At 44.8% G+C, this 27740-nt stretch overlaps 1 protein-coding gene across 2 annotated transcripts in view; it reads left to right on the top strand.

Annotated features, from left to right (window-relative positions):
* MSRA (methionine sulfoxide reductase A) overlaps positions 1 to 27740 on the top strand; it is a 238361-nt gene that overhangs the window by 97528 nt on the left and 113093 nt on the right. For both annotated transcript variants that reach the window (XM_009096207.4, XM_050972508.1), the window contains exon 3: positions 14599 to 14718. In XM_009096207.4, the coding sequence (XP_009094455.1) occupies positions 14599 to 14718 (120 nt within the window). The remainder of the gene's footprint in view (positions 1 to 14598; positions 14719 to 27740) is intronic.

The raw sequence follows: 27740 nt of genomic DNA, 5'->3' as shown, positions 1-27740 counted from the left end.
GACACTCAAGTGGAGGGGTTTCAGTGTTGGAATGGTGACACTCAGACTCACCCAATGGGATGGGGTTTATCCCTGGCATGGATAAAGAGATTTTAATTTGCTTTGCTATTTGGAGACCAATAAACCCAAGATCATTTTACTGCATTAAGATCTGGACGTGTTTTTTAGATGTAGAAGGGTTTTTGGTCACTCACAGGCTCCCTCTTCACACCACTGTGTAGTTTGCTGGAGACCTCTGTGTGAATCTGGGAGTAATTCATCCAAGGTATCCTGGATAACTTGGGCAGCTTGGAAAAAAAAGGCTCAAGGGAGACCTCAGAGCCCCTTCCAGGGCCCAAAGGAGCTCCAGGAGAGCTGGAGAGGGAGTTGGGACAAGGGATGGAGGGACAGGACACAGGGAATGGCTTCCCACTGCTAGTGGGTAGATTAAGATGGGATTTTGGGAAGGAATTCTTGGCCATGAGGGTGGGGAGGCCCTGGCACAGGTTTCCCAGAGAAGCTGTGGCTGCCCCTGGATCCCTGGAAGTGTCCATGGCCACTTGGACGGGACTTGGAGCAACCTGAGATAGTGGAAGGTGTCCCTGTCCATGGCAGGGGGTGGCACTGGATGATCCCTAAGGTCCCCTCCAACCCAAACCCATCCTTTCATTCCGTGATTAGTCACGAGAAATAATGATTTAAAGATATTTGTGAATCTTTTTCTGCTGGACAAATTTTACAAACTTGATAAAACACTCCAGTAATCGTCCCTGACCTGCCTTGAAGCTGTATGTCCATAAAAATCCCCAAAATTCCAAAGGAGGTGAAGTGACTGATTGCACAATGATGCTGTAAACGAGACAACAACTCATTGTGGATGTGTCTGTGGCTTGGCGTGTCTCGGGCTCTCTAGCTGGTCAGAGAGACCCCAAGATAAGTTAGAAAGTCTCTTTTCTCAGCCTGGTGGTAGGAGGAGTCAGAGCTCTTAATTTCTCAGTCTCAATGTTGTTTATTGTATCTTATCTATAAAATTCTTCGTCCTGTCCAGCTGAGGTCCACTCAGCAAGACAGTCAGAGGCACTCTGCCTGCCCCCAGGGCTGTGTTGTCTTTTTATACTAAAAACTACGTGTCCAATATTTACAATTACTTCCCAATACCTATCACCTGTGTTAGACAGTGAGCTTCTACTCTAAACCAATCCAAAAGTGCCACCATCACCCAGAAGATGGAGGCCAAGAAGAGGAAGGAGAAAGGCTGGACATGCCCAGATCCCTCCATCTTGCCCCCTGAACCCCCATTCTAAAAACCCCAAAAATCTATTTTTCACCCTGTGATAAATTCATCATCATTCTACTTAAACTGTTGTGGCTGGCAGATCTTCATATCAAGTTGGTAACTTGCTCCATGGGTCATAATCAAAACCACAAGCGTCCTGGGCTCTGTGCCAGGGTCTCTGAGCCCCCTCGAAGGGGTCCTGGCAGTCCAGGACAGCCAGAGGGATGTCCTGAATTCTGACAGGCGTGGATATGGGAGATGTTCTTGGGCTCAGGTGGGCTGGGTGCAGAGCCTGGAATGATCCAGCTCCATCCTGGGGCACCACAGCTCTTTCCCCACGACTGTGGAGTTATCCCAGCCTGGTTGGATAGCTGCAGTTATCCAAACACATTCCCACAAGGATTTGTGGCAGAGGCCCCCCAAAATCCAGCTGTTTATTGCAGCAGGACTGTGCTACCACAGCCCTTCAGCTCAGTCTCCAGCTGACCACAGCTGGAGGGCACAGGGTGGTTTTTTCTTGGGATGTCTAAGGAAACCATGGATCTGGAGAGCTGCAGGTCATGGACTTTGCTGTGAGTGATGGCAATTCCTTTGCCAAGTCATTGGTGCCACTCTGCCTCGGAGTTTTTTATAGTTCTTTATTTCCAACGCTGCCAGTCCAGGTTTCTTGGGAATGGTTGTGCTGCACACATGGGCAAATGACTAACCACATTAATATTTGGCCTCTGTCTGCCCCTCTGGATATAAATTGGTTTTTCTCTACCAATCTACTCTGGTATTTTCTTGAGTAATTGTCTTTTGGGTTTGTTTTTTTTTTTTGGAGATGGGGAGGAAGAGTTATTCTCTTTTGCAAGTAAGAACTCGCCGTCATTGCATTGCCTTGCAACAGATGAGAAAATAACTCTTGGAACTTCCATATTTCCATTAAGGACAGCTATGGTTCAAAATAGATCCATTTGAATGATCTAGGTGCTCTTGGAAGGCATTTATTGGTTTGGAAAAGGGTTAAGGGGAAAGGAGGACGAAAGGGCTGCTTGTTGAATTGCTTGTTATATGAACGTAATTATTTTTTTGCTCCTGAGCAATTATAGATTGTAGGTTTAAATAATTGTCAGGGTGCCTACAGCTTTCTGTTGTTGTTTGAAATCTAAGGCTACGGATATAATAAGGAATATGAGATTACTTTTGCTGAATGTGGCTATAGCAGTTCATTTAACTCAGCAATAGTCATAAGAAAAATAAAAAAGAAAGAAAAGTCAATTTTTCTATTCCTTGCAGTAAACAAACCTTGTAAACAAGTTATTATTTTCTGCAGCAAGGCCCAAGAAGTGATTCCTGTTTTGCTGGTAACAAAACGTGGCTCTTTGCTTTTATAAGAGTAGAATACATTTTGTTTTGCTTCTCTCTATCTCAGGCTCCCCGAGGTGGCTTGGGAGATTAGAGAGATTTTCACAAGACAAGGGTAAGGCTGCGGTGTTATTGCAGAGATGGATTTATATGAAATGGATTACACAGCCCTGATGACATCTCTTATTTTCTGTGTATATCAAGTTCTACTTGAGTAGTGGAGCACTAAAGTGTGGCAAATGACCGGGGATGATCTAAAATGAATCTCTGCCAAGCGCTGGAATGCTCGGAGTGAAGGAAGATCACAAAATGATTTGAAAGCCTCAAATCAATGGCTGAACTAAAGATGTGATGCTTTGCAATGAAGCAAATAATCAGCTTGATGATAGGACCGTGTCGCTCTATCTCAATCTCTTCACCACATTATTGTAGCAGAGGTTCTTTTTATCCCTAACAGACTTTGGAAACATAATATATTAAGAAACTGCTCTCTTCTTGAAAGAAGGGTGGTCAGGTTGAGGCATGATTAGGGACAGAATCTGTGAGATTTCTGCTGCAGTCATTCAGATTAAGGTGCTGCACCTGGGTTGGGTCAGCCCCTGGGATCGATCCAGGCTGGGGATGAAGGGATGGAACAGCCCTGGGAGAAGGACTTGGGGGTCCTGGTGGGTGAGAGCTGGACATGACTCAGCCCAGAAACCTCAGGGGATGGGGGCATTCTGCCCCTATGCCCCCCTCAGGTGAGACCCCACCTGCAGAGCTGCCTCCAGCCCTGGGCTCCAACATCAGAGGGATGTGGAGCTGCTGGAGAGAGTCTGGAGGAGGCACCAGGATTCTCAGAGGGATGGAGCAGCTCTGCTATGGGAAAGGCTGAGAGGATTGGGATTATTCAGCCTAGAGGAGAGACACTTTAGGGTGACCTACTTGCCCCTCCCAGTACCCGAAGAGAACCTGAGAGAGAGATGGAGAGGGACTTTGGAACAAGACCTGGAGTAACAGGGCAAGAGGGAATGGCTCCAAACTGACAGGGAACAGATTTAAATTGGATATTAGCAAGGAATCCTTCCTTGGGTGAAGAGGGTGGGGAGGCTCTGGCACAGGGTGCCCAGAGAAGCTGTGGCTGCCCCTGGATCCCTGGAAATATCAAGGCCAGGCTGGAAAGGGCTTGGAACAGCCTGGAATGGTGGAAGGTGTCCCTGCCCATGGTAGGGGGTGGCACTGGATGAGCTTTAAGGTCCCTTCCCACCCAAACCATTCCATGGTAAGTTTTGATTCCATTTTTAGACAATTCAGGGCTGTGCTAAGAACTTCTGATGCTTTTATTCATCACATTTTCATTGCTCAAATAATTTATTTGGTAATAGAAATTAGAAGGAGCAAACAAATAGTTCAAGGAATCAGATTTTTGACCATAAACTTTTACACTTTTTCCTGTGTCCTTGGGACACTTCAGGCATCATATTTGTGGCCAAGAAACATCAGGTGTCTACAGGACTCCTCAAGGTGACTCTTTAATGGATTAGACATGAAACAGAAGCAATTTCAATCCCAACACTTTGCACTTAAGGACTGATTGTTCCTGCTTTGTGAATAGCTCTTCTTTCCTGCAGGTCAGATCCATTTGTGGTGCAATATTGCTTTGGATGTCAGTCAGTTGTTCATGGAAAATGCTGCCTGTTGATCCCATCCACAAACATTCAATCAGCTGCATTCCCAAATCCCCAGACATGAAAGGAAACAGGTGTTTATTGGTTTCCCCTTCCTGAATTTTACAGTTTGTGACAGTTCTCTTTGATGTTTATGGAACTTAGGAATATCAATGACCTTGTAAATAGAAAAAGTCAACTTTTGGGGATGTTTCGCTTTTGTTCTGTGTTTGTACCCAAAACTCAGCAGAGTAGAATTCAAATCTGTGGCAAAGGCTTTATGTGCTGTGGGTTTGAAAATAGCAACACCACTAATGATGGAAATCAGCTTAGAGAGAAAACCTTCTGGAGTCTGAGTTCAGCCCTGAATTCCCAAAGCCTCCTGCTCATCTCGTTTTTCCCAGTGCTCCACCTGTCTAAATAGAATTGGATTGATGATTTATACAAAGCCAAGCAGACAGATTTTAGTGAATTTTCGTGAATGAAACTTGATCTAATCTATGGACTAGACTGGACTTGACCTGGTCTAGTGGAAGGGGGGTGGAATGAGATCAGCTTTAAGGTCCTTTCCAACCCAAACCATTCTGGGGTCTGTGATGTTTCCATGATCAAACACCAAACAGGAGTAAGACACTGAACGGTTTTTTGGATGAATTCTCTATTTATTGTTTGACATTTCTGATTCCTGTTCTCTCATGCCTGGTCTTCAGAGAATCATGAAATATCCTGAGTGGGAAGAGGCCCACCAGGATCACAGACTGAACTCATGACCTAGCACAGGATGCCCCAACAATCCCACCCTGTGCCTGAGAAAAGAATTGTCCAAACACTCCTGGAGCTCTGGCAGCCTTGGGGCCATGACCATTCCCTTGACTCATCCCAAGTTTTACTGAAGAATACAAACCAAGCAAAATATGGGAAAGAAAAAGTTTGAAAAGACAGAGTTTTATCAAGTGGTGTTTGTCTTATTCAACAGACACAAAATCAGAGAATCAATAAGGTTGGAAAAGACCTCTCAGATCACTGAGTCCTTTGAAAGTCATGGGCAAGGCATGAAAAAGAGTTTTTTAACAAAGACCTAATTGGGATCCTTTGGTGTTTTTCCAAAAAGGATTCTTTGTTTTGCTTTGGTTCCACTCATACCTCAGTTGTGGAGTATTTAAATAATATTTAATATATTATAATTTATGGGAGGCTTGATTATTTGTGGTCATTAGAAACTCCCAAGATTAAGGAAAAAGAGGGGGAAGAACTGTCAAGGCTTTTGGCTTTCTTCACTCTCACAAGTTCTTTTTCTCTTCCTGAAAAGTAAATTATTGGGATTCTGACTATTCAGATCCACAGTGAAATTCTGGAGGGTCCAGGTGCTGCTCATGGGTGGAAGTTGAGGTGCACCATTGCTCTCCTGGCTCTGCCAGGTCTGGGGAAGTGTCACAGGCACAGGGACATTCTGGGCCAGCTCTCAAAAGTCACAAAGTTTGGCCTCTGCTGCTTTTCCATATTCTCCTTCCAGTGTGTGATGAGAACCTTTCAGGTCACCAGAAATGATTTTTTGGCTGGGCTGAATCTTCCACTTTCTGGGAATTAGGTGCAGGTTTTCCAACAGAGAATTTTGGTGATGGAATTTTATTGTGTGGAGTCAACAGAAAGCAGCTCTCTGGATTTTCAGGACAAAAATGGTTTAAATATTCCTGCTTTTTTGGGTGGGAAAGGATATGGAGGCAGTGAATAAGGCCACCCTTGGAAGTGCTGGATTCGCTGACTTGGGTCTGTCCCTGCTCTCTGCTGGTTAAGCTCAAAATTGCATTGAAATGGGAATATGTGAAACCTCTTGTGTTCTGCCTGGGAAGTTCAGAGCAACTGTGCTTTGTGCCTTATTAACATTCTGGATATTGGCTTCAGCTTTGTTTGAATCCTGTTGAGTTTGTATTATTTATAACTTGTAACATGCTTTAGGATGGGTTTGATAAACACATTTTGAAGTCATTTTCTGTATCTCCCCATTGCTTTTCCCAGTTTGAGTGCTGTTGTCTTCAAGGGTTTTTTTCCAAAGTCATCCTTCTGACACATTTCCCATGCTGAAAACATGGCAGTTTTTCTCTTGACAGTAAAATATTCCTTCCCTCTGATGATAATCTGCTTTTCCTTTTGCAATAATCTGTTGTGCAGCTTTTATCCAAACACCCATCCGTACACAAACACGTGCCCACGCCCGCGTCCAACGTCAGCAGCCACAGGCAGGAACCAATTTCCTGGGCATTTGTTAATTTGAATGAACATGAGGCTTCTGCTTCTCCTATGGAAAAAAAAAAAAGAAGCAAACCCAACAGTTTCCTTGGGAATTCATGCAGTGTGAACAGAACACATCTTGGCAAAACGGTGAGCCAAGAAATTCCTCTTTAGTTGCTCTGTTAGGCAAACTGCATTTTAAATTTCTTGCCCAGGGCTTTGTTTGACTTGCCCCAGGCAAGCTGTTCAACATATTTATCAACCCTGTTGGAGCATTAGAGCCAACGCTCATCGAGGAAGATCATCCTCTTAATGCCATCTGTCATCAGCAGTTTTATTTCTTTCAGCTCAACTTGTTCTGTTTCACCGTTTTTTTCCCCCTATTCCTCCCAACCATTTCTTAGCTGATTGTTTCCCAGTGATCTCAAATATTCTGTGATTGCTCAGATATTCCAGGGCTGTTGGATGTTAAACCCCTGAGGGTATCAGTGGTACAATTTTGTTTTAAATCCTGATTGATAACATTAATCCTATATGGATCCAGATGGCTTCCAAAGCACCCTACGTGTCTCAGTGCTGTGCAAAAGATGAGAGTGCATTTCAGTCTGACTCTGGAATTCTTTCCAGATCCTCAACAAGAACTTGAAGAAATTCAGAACAAAGGCTCTGGGGTAGTTTCATGCTGTATTTTTATCTTGAGGACATGGCTTTGATCATTTTAGATTTCCAAGCCCTTAGTAAGAGTTGTGTAAGTGCACAGACAGTATCAAAGTGTTCAACAAAGCTCTGTCTGAGGGAAACAGCACAACAAAGCTGTATCCCTTCCCAAGGGATTTGAGATCCAGTTTGCTCTTGGATTTGTGTCCACAATCAGAGTGGAGCCAAAGGGACTGACAGGAGCACTTCCCTCTAAAGAACAAAATTGAATGTTTTGGGAATCTTGTGCTATGGAGTTACATAAAGTCAAGAGAAATTATTGTAGCCAGGTGAACATCCACTGTGTGTCACCTGGGTATGCTGGATGTTCTCCTGGGTTCCCAGGACATTTTTATCTGATTATCCAAACAGGGAGATCATGGATTCACAGAATGGTTTGGGTGGGAAGGGACCTTAGGGATTGTCCAGTTCCACCCCTGCTATGGGCAGGGACACCTTCCACTGTCCCAGGCTGATCCACGTCCTGTCCAACCTTGGACACTTCCAGGGATCCTGGGGCAGCCACAGCTTCTCTGGGCACCCTGTGCCAAGAATTCCTTCCCAATATCCCATCCATCCCTGCCCTCTGGCAGTTTGAAGCCATTCCCTGTGTCTTGTCCTCCATCCCTTGTCCCAAGTCCCTCTCCAGCTCTCCTGGAGCCCTTTAGGCCCTGGAAGGGGCTCTGAGCTCTCCCTGGATCCTTTTCTTCTTCAGGTGAGCACCCCCAGCTCTCCCAGCCTGGCTCCAGAGCAGAGGGGCTCCAGCCCCTGGAGCATTTGTGGATTTCTGTGGATTCCTATGGATTCTCCCCAACAGATCCTCCAGAGATCTTCAGGTTCCCATCACAGCTTCCTTGACACCTACTTGCCCATGTTTTTTGGGGAGGGAACACAGTGGTGCTCACCAAGGTCTCATCCTGACCTTCCTTAGTGAAGCCAAGGTCCCCTCCTCAGCCTGAGGAGTTCTAAGAATTAGTGGTTGCCACAATTTCAGAGCACAGAGCATCAATATCCCTTTGGCTCCGTGCTCAGAAATATCAGAACTTGGACTGTCTTCAATAAATCAGCTGTACCAACTGCTCTCCACAGTTTTTTTAAGGAGGAAAATGCCAGTCACACTCGGCATTTGGCTGAAATGTATGGAATGAGCATTATTCTATAGGGATGGAACTTGCCGAGGCTCAATTTATTCCTTCCAGCTGGGGAGGGACTGGAAGGGGGGAAACAAAAAAAAAAAAAAAAACCCAAACCCCTCCACAAAAAACAAAAACAAAAACAAAGCAAACCAAAACAAAAAAAAAATTCAGGTTGAAGCAGCTGAGCATTTCCTTCTCCAGATTTTATAGAGGGAACAAAACCAATAGTATTCAAAATCTGGGCCAAGTCCTGTGCTGGCCAAGGGAAGCAGGATCCTGGCAGCTGTGCCTCCAGCTCCCGGAGATGCTGGCTCGGGCAGGAAGCTCCAAGGTAGCCAGTGGGATGTGCTCTTGGCTGTCCTTTGCTGCCTCAGTGTATGGGAGCAGCCTGTGGCTGGATCCTGTGGCATTGGAGCAGCTGGCACAGCCACTGCTCCCAGGGACTCCGAGCAGAGCCTGGCATGAGAGGCTTCTCTGCCTGGAAAGATCCTGTCCCACTCCTTCCTCTCCTCTGGGCATCGGGAAGAGGTTTCCAGGACCCTGCTCTTTGTTCTCTCAGCACCTTTTATTATATTTAAAGCTGACATTTCCCCCCTACCCCTCCCAGCTGGTGGAATATATCCCAAAATCCTGCTAACAGAAGGAGGAGCAGGATCCGTGTCCTTTGCAGTTCATCTTCCTCAGTGAGGCATTGCTGGCATGGGAACAGCTCCTTAATCTGCTGCATGGAAAAGTGCCTTGGAGTGTGGGTGTAGGGATGGCAGGCGGCGGGCCAGGAGAGGCTTGGCATGCCAAGGAAATAATGCATTCATTCTTCAAAATATGACAAAAAAAAAAAAAAAAAAGAGTCTTCTGGATGTCCTGTTGGACTGCTGTGGGAAGGCAGGGAGAGGGAAGGCTTGGAAATAAAGCTGGCAGGAGGGAAAGGTCAGTGGGAAGTCAGGTGTGTCTGCACCTGATGCCGTCAGAGAAGGATATTCCACAAAGATCAAGGACAAAAGGCATTAAAAAATATTGCAGGAATGAAAACATTGTATATGGGTACATAATTGGCCAGTATAGAATGCAATGCTCCCTGTGAGTTTCTTTAAATAAAAGGAATAAATGGGATGGGGAGAGTCCCCAAAGCTTCCCCAGCTCTGGAGTTAATGGGTGTTAATTAGCACAGAATGGGTGCAGCTTGTGAGGCTGGAGTTTGGGTCAGGAGCGCCCTTCTGATGCAAATTTACTGCCTGTGCTCATTTGCATAATGGAATCATAAATAGCAATTTACATCAGGGAATCTTCCTGGAGACCAAGGATCATTCAGCTATGATAGGAACAGGCATTGGAGAAGAGATCAGAACAAAGGTGAGGAAAGGTTTCCTTTGGGGATCACAGAGTTCCTTGTGGGATTGGGGGGAAATGTCTGGAATGTTGAATAATTTTCAAAAAGTTTTCCAGTTGGTTTTTTGGTGCTCTTTGACGGCTTCTGTACGCAGTACACAAAAAAAAAGGAATTAACAATATTACAAGCTGTGAACATTATTATGAGGATAGATAACTTTGGAATTAGTAATTTTGTCTGGGATTCATCTCTGCAGCACAGAGTCCCACTGAGCTTGTCAGGTTGGTCATTTTTTATGGATGAGAAATAGGCAACTCTCAGACACAAATCCCTGTATTTTGGGAGACTTGATTCAACTTCAGATTCAGACACTCTCAGGGTTTTGCAATGTCTGTGTCTGGGGCAGGGACTGGTTTCTCCTGCTTTAAAAAAGGCAAATGGGACACTCTGGTGTGACCCACCTGGAGCTATGGGATCCCCAATATCAGAAGGATGTGGAGCTGCTGGAGAGAGTCCAGAGGAGGTCATGGAGATGCTCCAGGGGCTGGAGCCCCTCTGCTCTGGAGCCAGGCTGGGAGAGCTGGGGGTGCTCACCTGGAGGAGAGAAGGATCCAGGGAAAGCTCAGAGCCCCTTCCAGGGCCTAAAGGGGCTCCAGGAGAGCTGGAGAGGGACTGGGGACAAGGGATGGAGGGACAGGACACAGGGAATGACTTCCCAGTGCCAGAGGGCAGGGATGGATGGGATATTGGGCAGGAATTGTTCCCTGTGAGGGTGGGCAGGCCCTGGCACAGGGTGCCCACAGAAGCTGCCCCTGGATCCCTGCAAGTTTCCAAGGCCAGGTTGGACAGCCTGAGATGGTGGAAGTTGTCCCTGCCCATGGCAGGGGGTGGCACTGGATAATCCCTAAGGTCCCTTCCCACCCAAACCATTCCCTGATTCCATGAGTTCCATTTGCCAGGTCCAGGAATTTTTTCCCTGCCCTTCCACGTGTCTCTCCCAAATTCTGTGTCATTTATGTCAGCCTTGTGCACACAGATGTCCTGGATATCCTCAGGCATCTCAAATGACCCCAGATGTCTCCATTTAGGGAAATAAATGAATCCTTGGATGTTGAAGCTCCTGTGCAGCCAATGGAGACCTGGTCAATGTGGTTAATCCATAAAACTGCTCATCCCTGTTAACACCTGGGGTTCCATTCTGCTTTGTTTGTCTTGGAATATTTCAAAATTTTTTTATCTCTAAGGATGGGGTGCTTATCTCTCTTATCAGAGTTGCACTTTGCTTTCATTATTTTAGAAGAATATTTCAGCCTATGCTGACTATTTATTAAGGATATGCAAATTACAGGGTTGCCTATGGAAACACAGGGTCCTTGGTGACAAAAAAACCTTGTTCAGAGGATCTATAGGAGTATGGATCCATACAGAGAATAGCTGGAGAAAATGGCTGTGGGTGCTGGAAAGGAATATAGATTCTATAATTTAATCCCCAGTTGTTTCATTAATATTTTTTCATAGGGATGCTTGAACATTTAAAGATTCCTCTCTGAATCTGTTTGGGTTTGAAGTTCAAAACAACAACAAAAAAATTTAAAACACCTTTTGAAATTTCAATTGAGTCAGTCAAAACCCATCACTGTTCTTGTTTTTGTTTTGCAAATTAGCAATTAAAAAGTGACAAATGTCTTCAGTGCTTAAACACTCCTCTGCAATACCCATTATGTTCAAATAAGACTTTTTTTTTTTTCTGGAAGCATGAGTGTTTCCCTGTGTTTCCATTTTTTTCTTTCTTCCTCTTAGGAATGCCTCTGGAAGCTCCCTCTGTAACTCCAAAGCTGCACTCACTTCCCCACTACTGGGGATTATGCAAATCTCTTCATGCATAGTTTAAAATCACAATCATGTTTTTGAGTTTTAAATTATAATATGGGTGGCTTATTTTGTTTTTATGGTTCTTTACCTCCTTTTTTTTTTTTTTTTTACTTATTGTTTCCCCATCTGAGTATTTATTTAATTATTTAAAGTTATTATTTAAATTATTTATTTCTTCAGCTTCCTTACTAAAGTGGTAATAATTAAGGGAAGTAAACTTTTTTTTTTTTTTTGTACTACAAGACGATGTGAAAGCTTGAACTGAAATTATTTCCCTGTTTTGGTGATAATTGTCCACATTAACCATGGCTGGAGGCAGCCAATGCTCTGGAAAACAGGCACTCCATGAGCTCACGTGTCTAATTCCAGAATATTATGTGGGATTTTATTGTTAATATTTCTCTCCTTATGACAATTTCTCTGTCGAACGTGGCACCACTTTAGCAGAATAACAAACATCAGCTGAATGGATTAATGCTGGGGAAAGCAATTTAGTGCTGGATTGTTGTAAATGATGTCTCTTTACCAGCAGGTTGTTTTATTATGACAAAGATTTCAATTTTATCTGTTCTCGGGGATGGGAGGATTTATTGTTTGTCTGAGGTGGCAGCACACTTGAGAAAATGATGAGAGCAGTTCTTCAGGAGGATAAAATCCCTCTCTCTCCGGGAAAGGGCAGCACAATAAACTCAGGGATCAGCTGGAAGAGGGAAAAATGAAGGAGTCCATGATGGTGACACAGGTCACTGGTGAAATCCACAGAGTCACAAAATAGTTCAGGTTGGAAAAGCCCTCCAAGATCAAGTCCAGCCATCCCCCAGCACTGCCAAGGCCACCCATGTTCCCAAGGGCCACATCCACAGGGCTTTAAATCCCACCAGGGATGGGGACTCCACCCCTGCCCTGGAAAGAGGGGTCAGAGATGATTATCAGTGAGAGAATCCCAAATTATAGGTATTGATCAGGTCGTTGGCCACAGCCCTGATGATCAGGGATTTCAACAGCAACGTTAGGGATTTATTGAGCATTAAAATCCCTGAAATAAAACACTAAGAATGAGCATTTCTGCTTTGTATTTCAAGTTGGGCCTGTGTCTGAGCTCAAACTGAGCTTGGGTTGTCTTCTTAATCTTGGGTTGCTCATTCACACATTCCTGGGTGCTGGCCTAGGAATACAATGTGGAAGAAAATGTGGATCTGTCCCATTCCCTGGCATGGATGCTGTTGCTCCTTGGCCTCCCCTCGGTGTGTTTGTCCAGCCAGTGGTAGTTTGATAAATTGCCTCCTGTGAGAGCCTCAGCCTCACCTGCTGTGGGCACAGCTGGGATTTTAGGCAGCTGGAGCTAAAACTTCCCCTGGAATATTAAGGATTTACTGAAGTATTAGAATTGGGCAGGAGTTTATTTTCCATGTGTCTCTTGCAGAACCAGACTTGGGATCTAAGGAAAAACCCCCAAAACAAGTTAAATCAACCTTGGAAGGAGTTTCATACAGCTTTGGTATTCCATGGGAGTTCCAATGGCCCCTCTGCTCTGGAGCCAGGCTGGGAGAGCTGGGGGGGCTCACCTGGAGAAGGATCCAGGGAGAGCTCAGAGCCCCTTCCAGAGCCTAAAGGGGCTCCAGGAGAGCTGGAGAGGCACTGGGGACAAGGGATGGAGGGACAGGACACAGGGAATGGCTTCCACTGGCAGAGGGCAGGGATGGATGGGATATTGGGAATGACTTGTTCCCTGTGAGGGTGGGGAGGCCCTGGAATAGAATTCCCAGAGAAGCTGTGGCTGCCCCTGGATCCCTGCAAGTGTCCAAGGCCAGGCTGGACAGGGCTTGGAGCCACCAGACTGATTTAGGTGAGGAACCCAACTCCAAGAGCTCTGGCTGTCTCTGGAATCAAGGGACAATAACTGCAATTTCATCATCAATTTATGTCTTCTGCAGGAATTGTCCTCAGGAATTCCTGCCTCTTTTCAGGATCTCCAGGTGCAGCCTTGGCTCTTAATTCCTGCAGCTTGCTTAAGCACCTGAATTAGAAGTAGAAATCCCAGTTCTGTACTTTTTGGTGCACTAAAACCTAAATTTGAGGGTAATCTCTGAAGGTTCAAAGAAGAAACATTGTGAGCCATCGAGGTTGGAGGAGGGGCTGCTCTGCTCTTCTGGTTGTGCTTTAAAGGATCATTTCTGTGACTTTTTACCCTGTCATATCTGCAGGGTTACCTGGAGAAAACTCTCATGGATCACTGATTTCTGTGGATATAGAAATAGCATATTTAATGTTTAGTTTATTTTTACTGCCTTTATTTCAACTGTTTTAGAAAGGGAATAATAACAGGATCTTATAATTGAAAAGGAAAATACATTGCTCCAACTTGACAATACTGGAATCTCCATGACACTCTAAATATAAACTTTGATAAATAGCCCCTTAAACATTTATTCAACTAAGCCATCAGACAGTTGTCAGTGGTGGTGGTGCTTGTTCTTTAATTCCTTGAACCAGAAGAGGTTTTAATTTAGACCCTGAAACAGTCTGATGTCCTTTGATAATTGGCCATGGGGGCGAATGACTACAAAAATCTTGTCTGAACATCAGATATCTCTGTTCATAAATTGTTAAGCTGAAGCATTTTTCCCTTTTTATAACATATAATATAATCCATTATTGCTTCCACCTCTGCCTGAAAGCAGAAAATTAAATAACTGTTCGCCATTAATACAAATTATTGTGTTTTGACAGCTTCTTAATCAGTTCAGGTAAAAGTGGTGCTGCACAAACAGCAGAATTGCCTTACAAGAAACTATTTTTTGGTGTGTGCATGAGATTTCTCCTTGTTTGGGCCTTCAAACCCTTTCAAGGTTTGCCCTCTGTGATAAATTGATATTCAGAAGCATAAATCAAGCTGTGTTTGAGTCGTGCTCTGATGCAGAATGGATTTCTCTTTATAGTTACCCTATAAATAAACTTGGACAACACTTGACCAGCAGGTGCTGCCTATAGATGCTCCTTCCACTACGCCCTGTATCAATTAATATGCAAATGAGTGATTGAGTGTTGGCAGATTTTGACTTCTCAATGTGTATTTTGTGCCCTCTTCAGGTATGGGCTGTTTCTGGGGAGCCGAGAGGAAGTTCTGGAGGCAGAAAGGAGTCTATTCCACTCAAGTGGGTTATGCAGGAGGACATACCCCAAACCCTACCTACAAGGAGGTGTGCTCAGGTGAGGCTTTCCTCTTTGGTTTTTAAGGATCAGGAGTGGACTCCTGAATTATGAATGACAATGAAGTGAGTGACTGCAGTGATTGAGGAGATTTGGGCTTGGCTTTACATCCTAAACTGTTCTGAAATCTATGAAATCTATGGATGCCCATCCCATTGCTGTCTCCTAATAATTAATGAGTCAGTGTGTGAACAAATAGTCTGTTCTCATTAACAGTCTGTTAATTCTTCACACAGTTCAGTGCACAGCATCCTGTCATTTCCAGGCCAGACCCTTGCATTTATTTTTTACTCTACACTACAAAACTCCAACGCAGGTTCTTTCTGTGATCTGAACCACAGAACCCCTGGCAGCCAACTAATGCTGCTGGTGGAGAAATTCCTGGCTTTCCTGGACACACCTGGAAGTTTTCCTTTGGTTTATTTTCTTGTTAGCATTTTTATGCCAAATGCTGGCCTTGGGGCTTGTTCTTAGTGACAACCTCTCACATGGGCTTCATGGCAAGGGTGTGAAAAGTGACACGGACAAATAATGGGCACTTGGAGCCCTGTGCAGAGGTGCTGCAGGGCAGACAAAAAGGCAGAAACTTGCTGGAAACGTGGGAAAAGTGGTAAACGGGATGATTTAAAGTGGAATGGAATGGAATGGGAATTGGAAATGGAAATGGAATTGGAAATGGGAAGGGAATGGGAATTGAAAATGGAAATGGAATTGGAAACGGGAAGGGAAGGGAAGGGAAGGGAAGGGGAATGGGAAATGGAAATGCAATTGGAAATGGGAAGGGAATGGGAATTGAAAATGGAAATGGAATTGGAAACGGGAAGGGAAGGGAAGGGAAGGGAAATGGGAATTGGAAATGGAAGGGAATGGGAATTGGAAATGGAAATGGAATTGGAAATAGAAATGGGAAGGGAAGGGAAGGGAATGGGAATTGGAAATGGGAAGGGAAGGCAAAGGAAAGGGAAGGGAAGAGAAAAGAAAAGAGGAAAGGAAAGGGAAAAAGAAAGGGAAAATGAAATGAAAGGAAATGGAAAGGGAATTAAATTGGAATGGAATGGAAAATTGTTTCTCCACTTTGTGGGAGAAGGGAAGGGAAATTAAATTTGATTAGAACGGAATGGAAAATTCTTTTTCCATTTTCTGGTGACAGCCATGCAGAGGACAATCTGAAAAAGCCTTCTGGAGGGTGTGCAGGATTTGGAGCTATTTTCAGTGCGTTCTCCTAATACATAAATACACCATTTTTGGCCAGCATTAGACAACCCAGGATGTTCATTCAGCACCAAACATCTTTTCATATTTTGCTTACAGATGTTCAGAACAATTCTGTTGCTCTGTATATTCATAAGCTTTTAGAAATCTGCATAGCTCAAGTGGCACTGAAATCAGAAGGGAAGAACTCTGCTGTTGTTATTCATAAAGTGGGGATGTACAATTACCATATAAAATACGCAGCTAACGATGATTTCATTAAAAACAGGGTCGTTTATAGGCTTGTGGTTCAGGCTGTTCACATGTGAGCAGGTCATTTGGGTTTGCTTTCAGTTGTTTTCTTTGTTTATCTTCAGTGACTGGAATGTAGAGAAAAATAAAACATGTCTGGTTATTATATGATATTAGTTAGAAGGCTGAGATTCAGTGAATTAAACCAATTTATAATCTTGTCAATTCTCATCTTTCTGAGGCATTTTCTCTCATGCACAAATCACAATTTCTAATAGTTTACAATTCAATATAAAAATGTGCCACACAGACTTTGTTTCTGCTCTGAGTTATGTAAAATATTTGGCTGTGAAGTTGTTTCACATCTCCTAAGCAGAAAATCTATGTTTTTTCTGAGAAATACTACTTCCTCTTGCATAAGAATTATTCTTTTGACTGCTTCTTCCATATTGGATTTCCAGTTCTCCTTAAAATGTCTTGGCTTCCAAAGGTCACCTGGAAGGCTTTTAAATAGCTGATGGAGGAGAGTGGAGAAAGGGAAAATTAATTTCTTGCTCTGTTACCTCCTGTTCCTGTGGTCAGCTGGTGATTTCCCAAGTTAATTCCATAAGCCCAGAGCAGGGTGGTGGTTGGGATGTTGTTATTGAAGAGTGGAAAGGTGTGGGGAGGATTTGGCTGGGTAATGTGGGGTTGATTTTACATATTTGTGCATAAACTGTTGATATTAAAGGCAACAATGGGAAATCTGATGGGAATTTTTCAGGAGTTGTCAATGGCAATAGAGGAAAAAATGTAATGTAGGAAAGTTCTTGGCTTCTTGGATTTGCCCTTCCCTACAAATCCAGAAGAAAGCCCTGTGACAAACTATCAGCATGTTCATGGAATCCTGAAATCTTGGAATGATTTTGGGTTGGAAGTGACCTTAAAGCTCATCCATTTCCACCCCCTGCCATGGGCAGGGACACCTTCCACTATCCCAGGTTGCTCCAAGCCCTGTCCAGCCTGGCCTTGGACACTTCCAGGGATCCAGGGGCAGCCACAGCTTCTCTGGGAATTCTATTCAAGGTCCACAGCCCAGAATTCTTTCTCAAATCCCATCCATTCCTGCCCTCTGGCATTTGAAGCCATTCCCTGTGCCCTGCCCCTCCATCCCTTGTCCCAAGTCCCTCTCCAGCTCTCCTGGAGCCCCTTTAGGCCCTGGAAGGGGCTCTGAGCTCTCCCTGGATCCTTCTCCAGGTGAGCACCCCCAGCTCTCCCAGCCTGGCCCCAGAGCAGAGGGGCTGGGATGAATTTGTGACTCTCCTGATGTTCAGGCGTGGCCTTGCATTCCTTGGAGAACCCTTCAGCTGGACACTGCAGCACTCTTCCAAAGTGGCTCTGCTTCTCCAGAGTGTTTAAATGTATAATTAAACTACAAATATTCCCTTCCCTTTCTGCAGCTTGTAAAAGGGATCTGAAGGTTTCCATGGACAGGAACTAAGTCCTCAAGATTAAAGTTTCCAAGCAGTAATGAGAGTGGCTCAGAACATTTTCTTTTGTTATTAAATTGCTGTCAAGAGAATAGATTCCTGTTGTGCCTTTGTCTGGGCTTTTTTTTTTTTTTTTTTATCCTTATAAGAACAGGATATAGGAATTTTAATGACTGTGAAGAGTCTCAGTGTTCACCATGCCCTTGATCTGTGCCTTGATAGGATTGGCCAATTGCTCCACCTCTCCCCTTTTTTTTTCCCCCCAGTTCACCTGTGAGAAAGGAAGGAAAGGTCAGCCAAAGCACAAAATACTGCATCAGTCAAAGTTAATGTCATGAAATGTGGGAGCTACTGTTTTGTGTATTTTTTGTAGCAATTGAAGAACAGGATTTTGTAGAAAATCTGTAATTTTTGTTAACTAGAACAGTTGGAACAAGTTGTGTCTCTGCAATCATGAGATTATCATCCTAGGATCCTCCTGGATGTGCAGCTAAACCTTGATATGACCCTAGAAACTATAATTTGTCCTCCATTGAATTGCTAAGTCATGAAATAAAATGAATGTAGCAATTTCACTTCAGAAATAATTTGGAAAGGTGATGGCAGATGCTGCTGTAATGATAAAACCTTGGCAACAAGAACCCAACAGATGCACTGAATTTCACTTACCTGCTCCTCTGCAGCTCTACCTCTACATTTTCAAAGCTGACACTACTGACATGTTTTTTTTAAGCAGAGAAGTTGACTAAGAAAACTTTTTTACACCCTAAAATCCAGGATGCAGGAATGGAGTCTGTAGATTTGTCATTTAAAAATGAAAGGCAGAATAAATATATATTTTTCATGGTAAAGAAATGGTGAGTAAATTTGCCATTGCCTGAAAAACAAAAAGCTCCTTTTCCACAAGGGATGGCAGCAGCTTTGCTGAGGGAGCTCTGCTCCATCTGCAATCAAGGCTGAGTTCATTTTCCATCTCAGAATTTGACTTCTCAGCATCAATGTCTTGTCTGGTCAGGCTTGAAGAAACCTAAGTGATATTTATTATTTAGATACCTGATTGTGCCTCGTGGCAAATTTAAAATCCTCACAGCCTCACTGCTGTCCTCTGCTCCTTTCATCTGTTTATCCCAGCATTGCCCACAATCACAGGCTTGGGTCGTAGCAGCAATATAAATACCAAATATATTATTTATTATTAACAACTTTATTTGAATTCTATCCCACTGAGATGTGTTGTTTCCATCTTTCCCATCTCCTGCTTTATTGAAGATATATACAAGATGAAAATGTGGCAGCCCCAGAGGTTGCAAGAGCCATTACAGAGCAAGTGAAAGACAAAATCTTCTGACCTGGAGCCTACTGGAAGCTCCCAAAGGAGCTTCATTTTCACAGGAGGCTCCATGCAGGACTGGGCTGTGATGTTCCCTGTGTCACTGGGCCTGAAAACAGAAGATGCAGCACGGAGCTGCTTCTTTTTAACCATCAGAACACGTTGTGTTTGTGAAAATGCTGTTATAAAAAAGCTCAGTGCTGTTCTGGTGGCTGGTGGGTGGGTGGGGGGTTCCTGCCTTTTGTTCTTTTGTTTGTTTTTTTTTTAGCTGTGGAGTTTTTTTAAAGAAAAAAATAAGCTACAAAGGCAGTTAGTCTGTGTGCAAACTGTGCTCCCAGAATTGGTGGTAGATACTGGGAATAAATCCTTCCCTGGGAGGGTGGAGAGGCCCTGGCACAGGGTGCCCAGAGAAGCTGTGGCTGCTCCTGGATCCCTGGAAGTGTCCAAGGCCAGCTTGGATGGGGCTTGGAGCAACCTGGGATAGTTTCCATGGCAGAGGAGGTGGAAAGGGATGAATTTTAAGGTCTCTTCCAGCCCAAACCACTGTCTATGAAACCAGGGAGGAAGCTCTTGGGAAACCATGACACTGGAATGAAAGCAGGTGATGGAACATGTTGGTATTTTCCCTGCATTTCTTGTTTATTGTGGTTGTGTTCCTGTTCTTTTGCTTCTCCTGCTGCTCATTCTCCCGGGTGAAATCTTCCATCCTTTCAGGCACAGGACTGAAATGCTGTGGTGTCAGTGTGGATAGGTCTGATAATGTATTTTTCCTGAAATTGGGAGAGCACTGCAATTACTCTGTGCAAACATCACCCCCTCTGACTTGCTTGTTTTATGGAACATCTTTCTGTGCTGGCATAGAAAAGTTTGGAAATTAACTCTTGTCTCACAGAGGTAATTAGGATTTTGAATAATTCTGCAAGTGACCTGCACAATTTCTAGGTGTTGGATGAATAATGAAATCATCAAACCACAGGAGTTTAACTTCTATTTGCACAGCTGTGCCCAAGCTGTTGTAGTTCAGCTTTTGATAAGTAAATTTTGATAGAGAAGTTGTGCTCTGTCTCACCTTTGCAGACACTCACACTTTTACCTGAGCTTCCTCCAGGTGAGGAGAATTTGGTCCATGAGGAAGACAAGAACTCCATCCAGTGAAAGGAAAGGCAAAACCTTTGGATCCTCATGGCTGTGGTGCACTGCAGCAACAGCAATCTAAAGGATATTTGGGGAAAGCCAGAGCTCAGAGGTGTTCCTGGATTTCCTCATGGGTTTGTTGTGGGCTAAGATTTGAGCACATCCATTGCAGGTGAATTCTTTGCAGAGAGACAAAAGAAACAAAAGCCTTTCAGAAGCTTTGGTGCACTAAAAAAGGGCAGACTGTGGAGCTGGGATTAGAGAAGGGGTAGGATGGCACCTGCAAACTTCTGGATGAAATATCAAAACCTATTGCAAAGTAGAATCCATCCCTTTGTATCTTTCAGGTTGGAAGCCCTGGGTGTAAGCAGTGGAAAAGACCCATCCAATTTTTATTTGAGCACCCAGAATGATAAAAATTTCACCATTTCCATCTGTGGGCAACTTCCCCACAATAATAGGGTGCAACCCCCCTCTTAAGTGATTTGTAGGACTCAGTTAATTCTTTCTAACACTGCAGCAGAGATCTTTGCCTACAGAGCCCCAGGGATAACCCACAAGGCACCCAAAATGCTTCTGACAAAAGATAATTGAGGTACAGCTGAGTCTCCTGCTGGTTTTTGCTCATTGACTTCAAAACCCTTTCCAAAAATTGTGTTTTCCTGTCTGGGACCTGGCTGCTCCTACAACAGGGGCAGGAGGGAGGGTGGATCTCTCTTCTCCTGACCCCAGGATGTTTAATGGAGTACCTTGGGCATTGCTGGGATAACTGGGTCACTCAAAGGTTTCTTTTGCCCTTCACTTGGGAACCAAATCCCCTTTTTATTTAAGCTACTTTTCTGGAAATTCCTTGGGTACAGAATCTCAGAAAGGGAGTAAAAGGAAGGGGGGATATTGGGCTGTTTGGGATGTAGCTGCTGTGCTGATTCACACCAAGGATGCAGCTGATCTAAGAATCCACTGCTGCAGAAGTCAGCGTGACTTGGGCTGGATGGGGCTGGGACCAGCCTGGGCTAGGGAGCAGCACCCAGCCTATGGCAGGGCTTGGACCTGGATCAACTTTGGGGTCCCTTCCCACCCAAACCAGACCAAGTTCTGTGCTCATTTACCTCCCAGCTTCCAGGTATTAATGATTTAGTCTTTAATCATCACTGATGACCTTTTCCGTATTAATTTGTTTATCCACCCCTTTAATATGATTTTATTCCTGGCATTCACAAATAGGAGGGGAAATTGGGGGTTCATTAACTCCAGTGCTGAACCCGTGCAGGAAGTTTCAAAGAGAACTTGTTAAAGGATATTTTGCTAAAGGTTAATTCTTGGCAGCTACAAATCAACGTGTCTGGAAATTAGGTATTTATTTACAGGAGGAAGGAAAAAATTCCTTTACTGATAGTCTTCCCTTATTTATGAGTATCCCATAGTGATGTGCTGTACCTTTGTACCATCAGTAGGGCTCAGAGCAACAGGTGAGCTGGGAAGGGGTGAAAAAACAAGGTAATGGGGGAAAAAAAAGACAGGTCTGAAAATACCACTTATACAGAAGGCTGCTGTCAGGACGTGTTGTTTCTTACCCAGTATTCAAACAGTTGCTGTTATTCATCCACTCAGGATTAACACTGTGTTGTGAACTGTGGCCACCAGCACTAGAACAGTCTGGTGAGTTGGTGAAAATGAAGTTATCAACAAGCTCACTGTTGTTATGGCAGCCAGTGGGGTCCCTTTTTGTGTTTCTTGTACTTCTTGTACTTGAAGTACTTCTTGTTTTTGCTCTGGAGACACTTGTAAAGTAAAAATAAGCTACAAAGCCACTCACTGAGTCTGCCAAACTGTGAATTAGGGAGGGTCCTTAAGGTGATGTGGTTCCTGCAGCACTCAGAGCAAACCTGATTTCTGTGTGGATGAGGTCACCTCAGGCTGGTCACTTTGTCCACATCTCCAGGCTGACCTTAAATTTGTCCTTCCAAAGGAGGAGGAGCTGCCTGCCATGGAACCCTCTTGGACCTCTTAAAAATCTGCTGAAGGATTGTCCTGTTTGTCTCCCAAAGCAGCTTCTTTGTTAAAAGCAAAAGGAAAACACTCAAGTACCTGAAGGGAGCCTGCAAGAAAGATGGAGAGGGAATTTTCACAAGAGCCTGGAGGGGCAGGACAAGGAGGAGTGGGTTTACAGTGACAGAGTAGGTTTAGATGGGATACTGGGAAGAAATTCTTCCCTGTGAGAGTGCTGAGCAGCTGGGATGGAATTCCCAGAGAAGCTGTGGCTGCTCCTGGGTCCCTGACAGCATCCAAGGCCAGGCTGGACAGGGCTTGGAGCAACCTGGGATGGGGAAAGGTGTGCCTAGCCATGGCTGGGGGTGGGACTTTTAAGGTCTCTTGCAACCCAAACCATTCTCATTCCATGGTTCCACATAGCCAGGACTCCTCCTAGACTTGTACTCAGCAAGGAGTGTTTTGCTCTGAGAAGCTCAGTGCCCTCTTTGCACTGCCCTGTTCTTGTTTTCAATCCTTCTGAGGTGTGTTGCCTGCACTGACATTCCCAACCACCCCTTTTAAGTCCGTGGATCCTAGGAATGCTCTGTCTGGGAAGAATCAAGAAGGAATCATGAGGTTTCTCTGCCTGGAGACATTTCTGTGCCTGTTGCTGAGCCCAGAAAAGCCTTGTGGCAGTGGCAGTGTCTGTGTTCCCACACGTGCCCACAGTGTATCCACACACATCAAATGTTCCTGGGAAAACAAACCCAAATCCCAACATTTGTCCAACTGCAGTTTTTTGTCGACTCCTTCCCCTCTCAGTTTAATCCAGTGTTTACTCAGTCAAGTGATTCAATTAGGAGCTGTTTTTATTTTCTTTCTGAGGAGTGAAGAATGTTAATTGTAGCTGAAATGCCTTCAAGTGATTCCCTCCTAATGTCACATTTCCATAAAATCTAGGAGAGCTTTGCTTTCTGCAAAGAGAGTGCAGCAGCAGAATAAAAAATGCTAAAAAAGTGGGTTTAATGTTCTGAATGCTGGGCTTGGCGTGGACTGGGACCTTGGTGGGGAAAGCAGAGGAAAAAAAGAAGGTTCTTTACTCCCAAAGTGTTGTGTTAGACTGAGAGAAACGACAGCAGATTGTGCAGACAGTTGGAGAAATCAAGGCTTAGGAGAATTATAATTAATATGAAAAGCCATGATCTCAGTGTGCACAGAAATGTCACTGCCTGGGTTGGAGTAGAGAGGAAGGGAATGGAAAACAGTTTTAATTCTGCTGTCCCTGAGTTCCCAGGCTGTTACTGGGGTTTAACTGGAGCATGATATGGATGGGGTTGGTCCTTCCTCTCAGGGGTCTTGTGAGCCATGAAAAACAGAGCTGCATTCCTGTTGCTGGTACTTTGTGGCCTCCATTCGTGGAATCGGTAAAGCTGGAAAAGATGGAAAATGTGGAAAAAAATCTGATTATCATCGAGTCCAGCCATCAACCAGCACCACCAGCAAACCATGTCCCCAAGTGCCACATGCACACGTTGTTTGGGCACTCCAGGGATGGTCACTCCAGCCCTGCCCTGGGCAGCCTGAGCCAGTGTGTGATAGAGAAGTTGTTCCTAATATCCAACCTAAATGTCCCTGAGGCAGCTGGAGGCTGTTTTGTCTCATCCAGAAGATTCTGAAGCCTCCCTGCACCCTCCTGTCAGTGTGTTGTAGAAAGCAAAAAGGTGATCCATGACCTGGGATTAAGGAGATCCTGATTTATCCTGGCCACAAATTTGCTTTATTCATCCTGAGAGGTGACAGGTACCACGGGCTAGACTGAAAGTTTGAATTATCATTGAATGTCATAATTACACATTGTTTACTTATTTTTTTCTTTTGTTTTTCTCACTGATTTTTTTTTTTTGTGTGTGTTATAATGGCTTAGGTTTTTATTTGGAGAGGACACAAGGCTTAATCATGTCATTCCCTCTCCTGAATGCTGTGAAAATTCTTTGTTCCAAGTCAAATGGAACACCATTATAGCACACTTATCATCTGCTAAAAAAGTAATAAATTGGGTCAAACTGATCCTGGACATAATTCTGCTGATGTTAATGGTGTTACATCAGGAAGAAATTTCTCTCAGCCTTGTTAATAGGATGATAAGATAAAAATGTGGCTACCAAGGAGCAAACAGACCTTGGAAAAAGAAGTTCCAGTCTCAGTGATCCTGCCCTGCTTCTGCAATGTTTTGAAGCTACAAAGCATTGAAAGAGTGCTAAATATTGACATTTTTGCTATTATTATTATCTAAATGGGTTGGTGATGGTGGGGGAGGTGGTCAGAATTCTATTCCATCCTTCTCCTTTGAAATTTTTGGCTCCAGCAGAGCTGACCCTGAACCAGTGGTAGGTGCAGATGGGACCATTATTTTTCACCGCTTCATTTATTTTGTTTTAACAAATGGTTTCATTTTCTCTCCTGCCTCGTTGCTCTGTGTTCAGGGCCAGTTCAGCCCTTCTGCAGGTGTTCAGAGGTGTTCAAAGACAGGAGCACCGTGTAATGAGCTCTCCCCTCACGTCCCAGCTGCCTTTGTGAGCTGGTCAGATGTCTTTAGGTGAAGCTAAAATTAAATGGAAAAGTATAGGCTGGGATCTGGTGGCTTTAGTCTGAGCTGAATTTAGGCTGGGAAGCAAAAGGAAAGTAGGATCCACTTTGTATTAACTAGGTCAGATTTTGGCTGGACAGAGGACCTTCTTCCTTCTTCTCCTAAACGTGCAGCAACACATAATCCAAAGGGGAAAATGGAATCCATATCCAAATTATCCAAAATGTGGGAATGGAAGCAAACAAGATGAGAATCTTGCACAGGGAAAAGCAGAGATTTGGCTTCACACAGTGTACCTGGCATGAAGGGGCTGCCAGGTGCATCAGCCCAGATGTTAACTCTGGGAATGAATTCCAGGACCTTTCCTTTCTGTCTCTTCTTCTTCTCCCTGCCCAGATTTCCCCAAGCAGTAGAAGAAAACAAGCTTCCCACCTGGCTCCTGGTGTCCAGAGAAGGGAATGGAGCTGGGGAAGGGGCTGGAGCACCAGGAGGGGCTGAGGGAGCTGGGAAAGGGGCTCAGCGTGGAGAAAAGGAGGCTCAGGGGGGACCTTGTGACTCTGCACAACTCCCTGACAGGAGGGGACAGCCGGGGGGGGCCAGGCTCTGCTTCCAGGGAACAGGGACAGGAGGAGAGGGAACGGCCTCAAGCTGTGCCAGGGGAGAGTCAGGATGATTATTAGGAAAAATTCTTCATGGAAAGGGTGGTCAGGCATTGGAAGGGGCTGCCAAGGGCAGTGGTGGAGTCCCCATCCCTGGAGGGATGTAAAAGCTGTGTGGATGTGGCACTTGGGGACACGGATGAGTGGTGGCCTTGGCAGTGTTGGGGAACAGTTGGACTTGATGATCTCAGAGGGGCTTTTCCAACCCCGATGATTTTGTAATTTTACTATCTCACATTTGGGTCTCAGCAGTGGCCTGGCTTTACCAGGACATGTGAGGAATGTGCTTCCTGAACATTTCCCCTAAACCTGGAGTTAGGAGAATTTCAACAGAATAATCTCTTATTTTGAGAGTCCTTTGGGATCCAGACTCCAAACTCCCTGGGCAGGTGTTTGAACCAAGGCCTGTCACACCAAAATTTGGCAATATTGTGCTACCAGCTTCCACAGTTCCAGATCTGATAAATTAGGAATTGCAAAATACTTTTCCTAGTTTTTCCCAAAAAATTTACAGCCTCCAACCCAAAGTCTCCAAAGATTAGCAGTATCTTTCACATACAGCAGTTGAGATTTATGGAACTTTGCATAATAAAGAGAATCATTTCTATGGCCTGCTTGAGGGATGACTATTTCAGGCAGCTCTGGAAAATAAAAAAATGAATTAAAAACGGCAGAGCTTTGCAGCAGAACTGCATTTGTTGCTCCTGCTTTTCTGCCAGGCAGTTTTGATCCACCGAAGTGCAGGAATAATCAGTGTCACAGCAGATATGGAAGGCAAATCCTGCAGACCAACTGAGTGGAAAGCCAAGTGTCTCCCTGCATATTCATCTATTTATTGCCTCTGATTCTCCCCTAATTCCTTTATTTTCCATATGATAATGGACTTTTCTCCATGCACACCCATTGTTCCCATGAAACAGGATTTGTCTGCACGCGAGATGTTCATAGAACGTGCGAGGGCAGAATTCATCAAAACAATTGAGCAGCGAGCAGGGATCTCACTGAGTTGCTTTTTGCCTCCTTTATTCCCATCTTTTCTGCATTTGAATTGTTAAACAGGAGCTCTGCTGCAGTGTCAAAGAGTGCCTTACAAAAGCTGTTGCCATAGAATTGCACCTAGAAATGAGTTCTTTATAAATCAGCGGCACGACAAGTGGTTATTTATTTGTACTCAGGCCTATTTAACAGCTCTTCATTACAAGAATGGCCCAGAGTCTGAGGAACAACTTATCCATTACAGCTCCCTCTCCCAGGGTATTCCACAAAGGGAAGATACAACGTTTCACACATTTTCAAAGAGTTCTCAGAAAATAACTCCCTCTTTTCTCACCTCTTCCAGGAATCCCTGCACTGCCCCTGTCCTTGTCACACCAGCAACACGACCTCTTTGGGATCCCAGATTGGTTCAGGTGGGAAGGGACCTTAGAGATCATCCAGTCCCACCCCCTGACGTGGGCAAGGACACCTTCCACCATCCCAGGGTGCTCCAAGCCCTGTCCAACCTTGGACACTTCCTGGGATCCTGGGGCAGCCACAGCTTCTCTGGGCAACCTGTGCCAAGAATTCCTTCCCAATATCCCATCCATCCCTGTCCTCTGTCAGTGGGAAGCCATTCCCTGTGTCCTGTCCCTCCATCCCTTGTCCCCAGTCCCTCTCCAGCTCTCCTGGAGCCCCTTTAGGCCCTGGAAGGGGCTCTGAGCTCTCCCTGGATCCTTCTCTTCTCCAGGTGAACACCCCCAGCTCTCCCAGCCTGGCCCCAGAGCAGAGGGGCTCCAGCCCTTGGAGCATCTCTGTGGCCTCCTCTGGACTCTCTCCAGCAGCTCCACATCCTTCTGCTGTTGGCCCCAGGGCTGGAGGCAGCTCTGCAGGTGGGGTCTGACCTGAGAGGGGCAGAGGGGCAGAATCCCCCCCTCCCCTGCTGGTCATAAAACCCCTTTTGAAACCCATCCTGGGAATGGATCTGCTCCCTGGCTGCAGCCAAAGCCATTCCCATTCCATTCTGAGGGCAGCACAGGTGTCTCAGGGGATGTGCTGGGGTCTCTTTTCCTCCCCTTTGCTGCTCCTGCCTCTCTCATGTTCCTCAGCAGTGGTTCCCTGCTGGAATTTTCCTGGCAGCCCTTTGGAGCAGGATGGGAGGAGGAGCAGTGTCACTGTAGGACACGAAACAACACGAGTGCACACACCGCTGTTCTCAAGGTGAAAAAGGGGAAGTTTATTTTCTGACTCCAGCATTGATAGAATTCCAGAAGTGACAGTGGACTGGAAGGTGAAAGTGCCACCTCTCCAGTGACACTGGACAAACCAACAGTCCATCAGATTTCTCCTCCTCCATAAAAGAATGCAAAACAATAAGTTATTTACAGAAAGTGTGTGAGAAAGTTCGTTGCAAGAATGTAAACATCAGAAGGCTTAGAAAAATCTTATAAAAT

This window comes from Serinus canaria, chromosome 3, assembly GCF_022539315.1.
Source record: "Serinus canaria isolate serCan28SL12 chromosome 3, serCan2020, whole genome shotgun sequence".
NCBI lineage: Eukaryota > Metazoa > Chordata > Aves > Passeriformes > Fringillidae > Serinus > Serinus canaria.
This window is presented reverse-complemented; position numbering and strand designations above follow the sequence as displayed.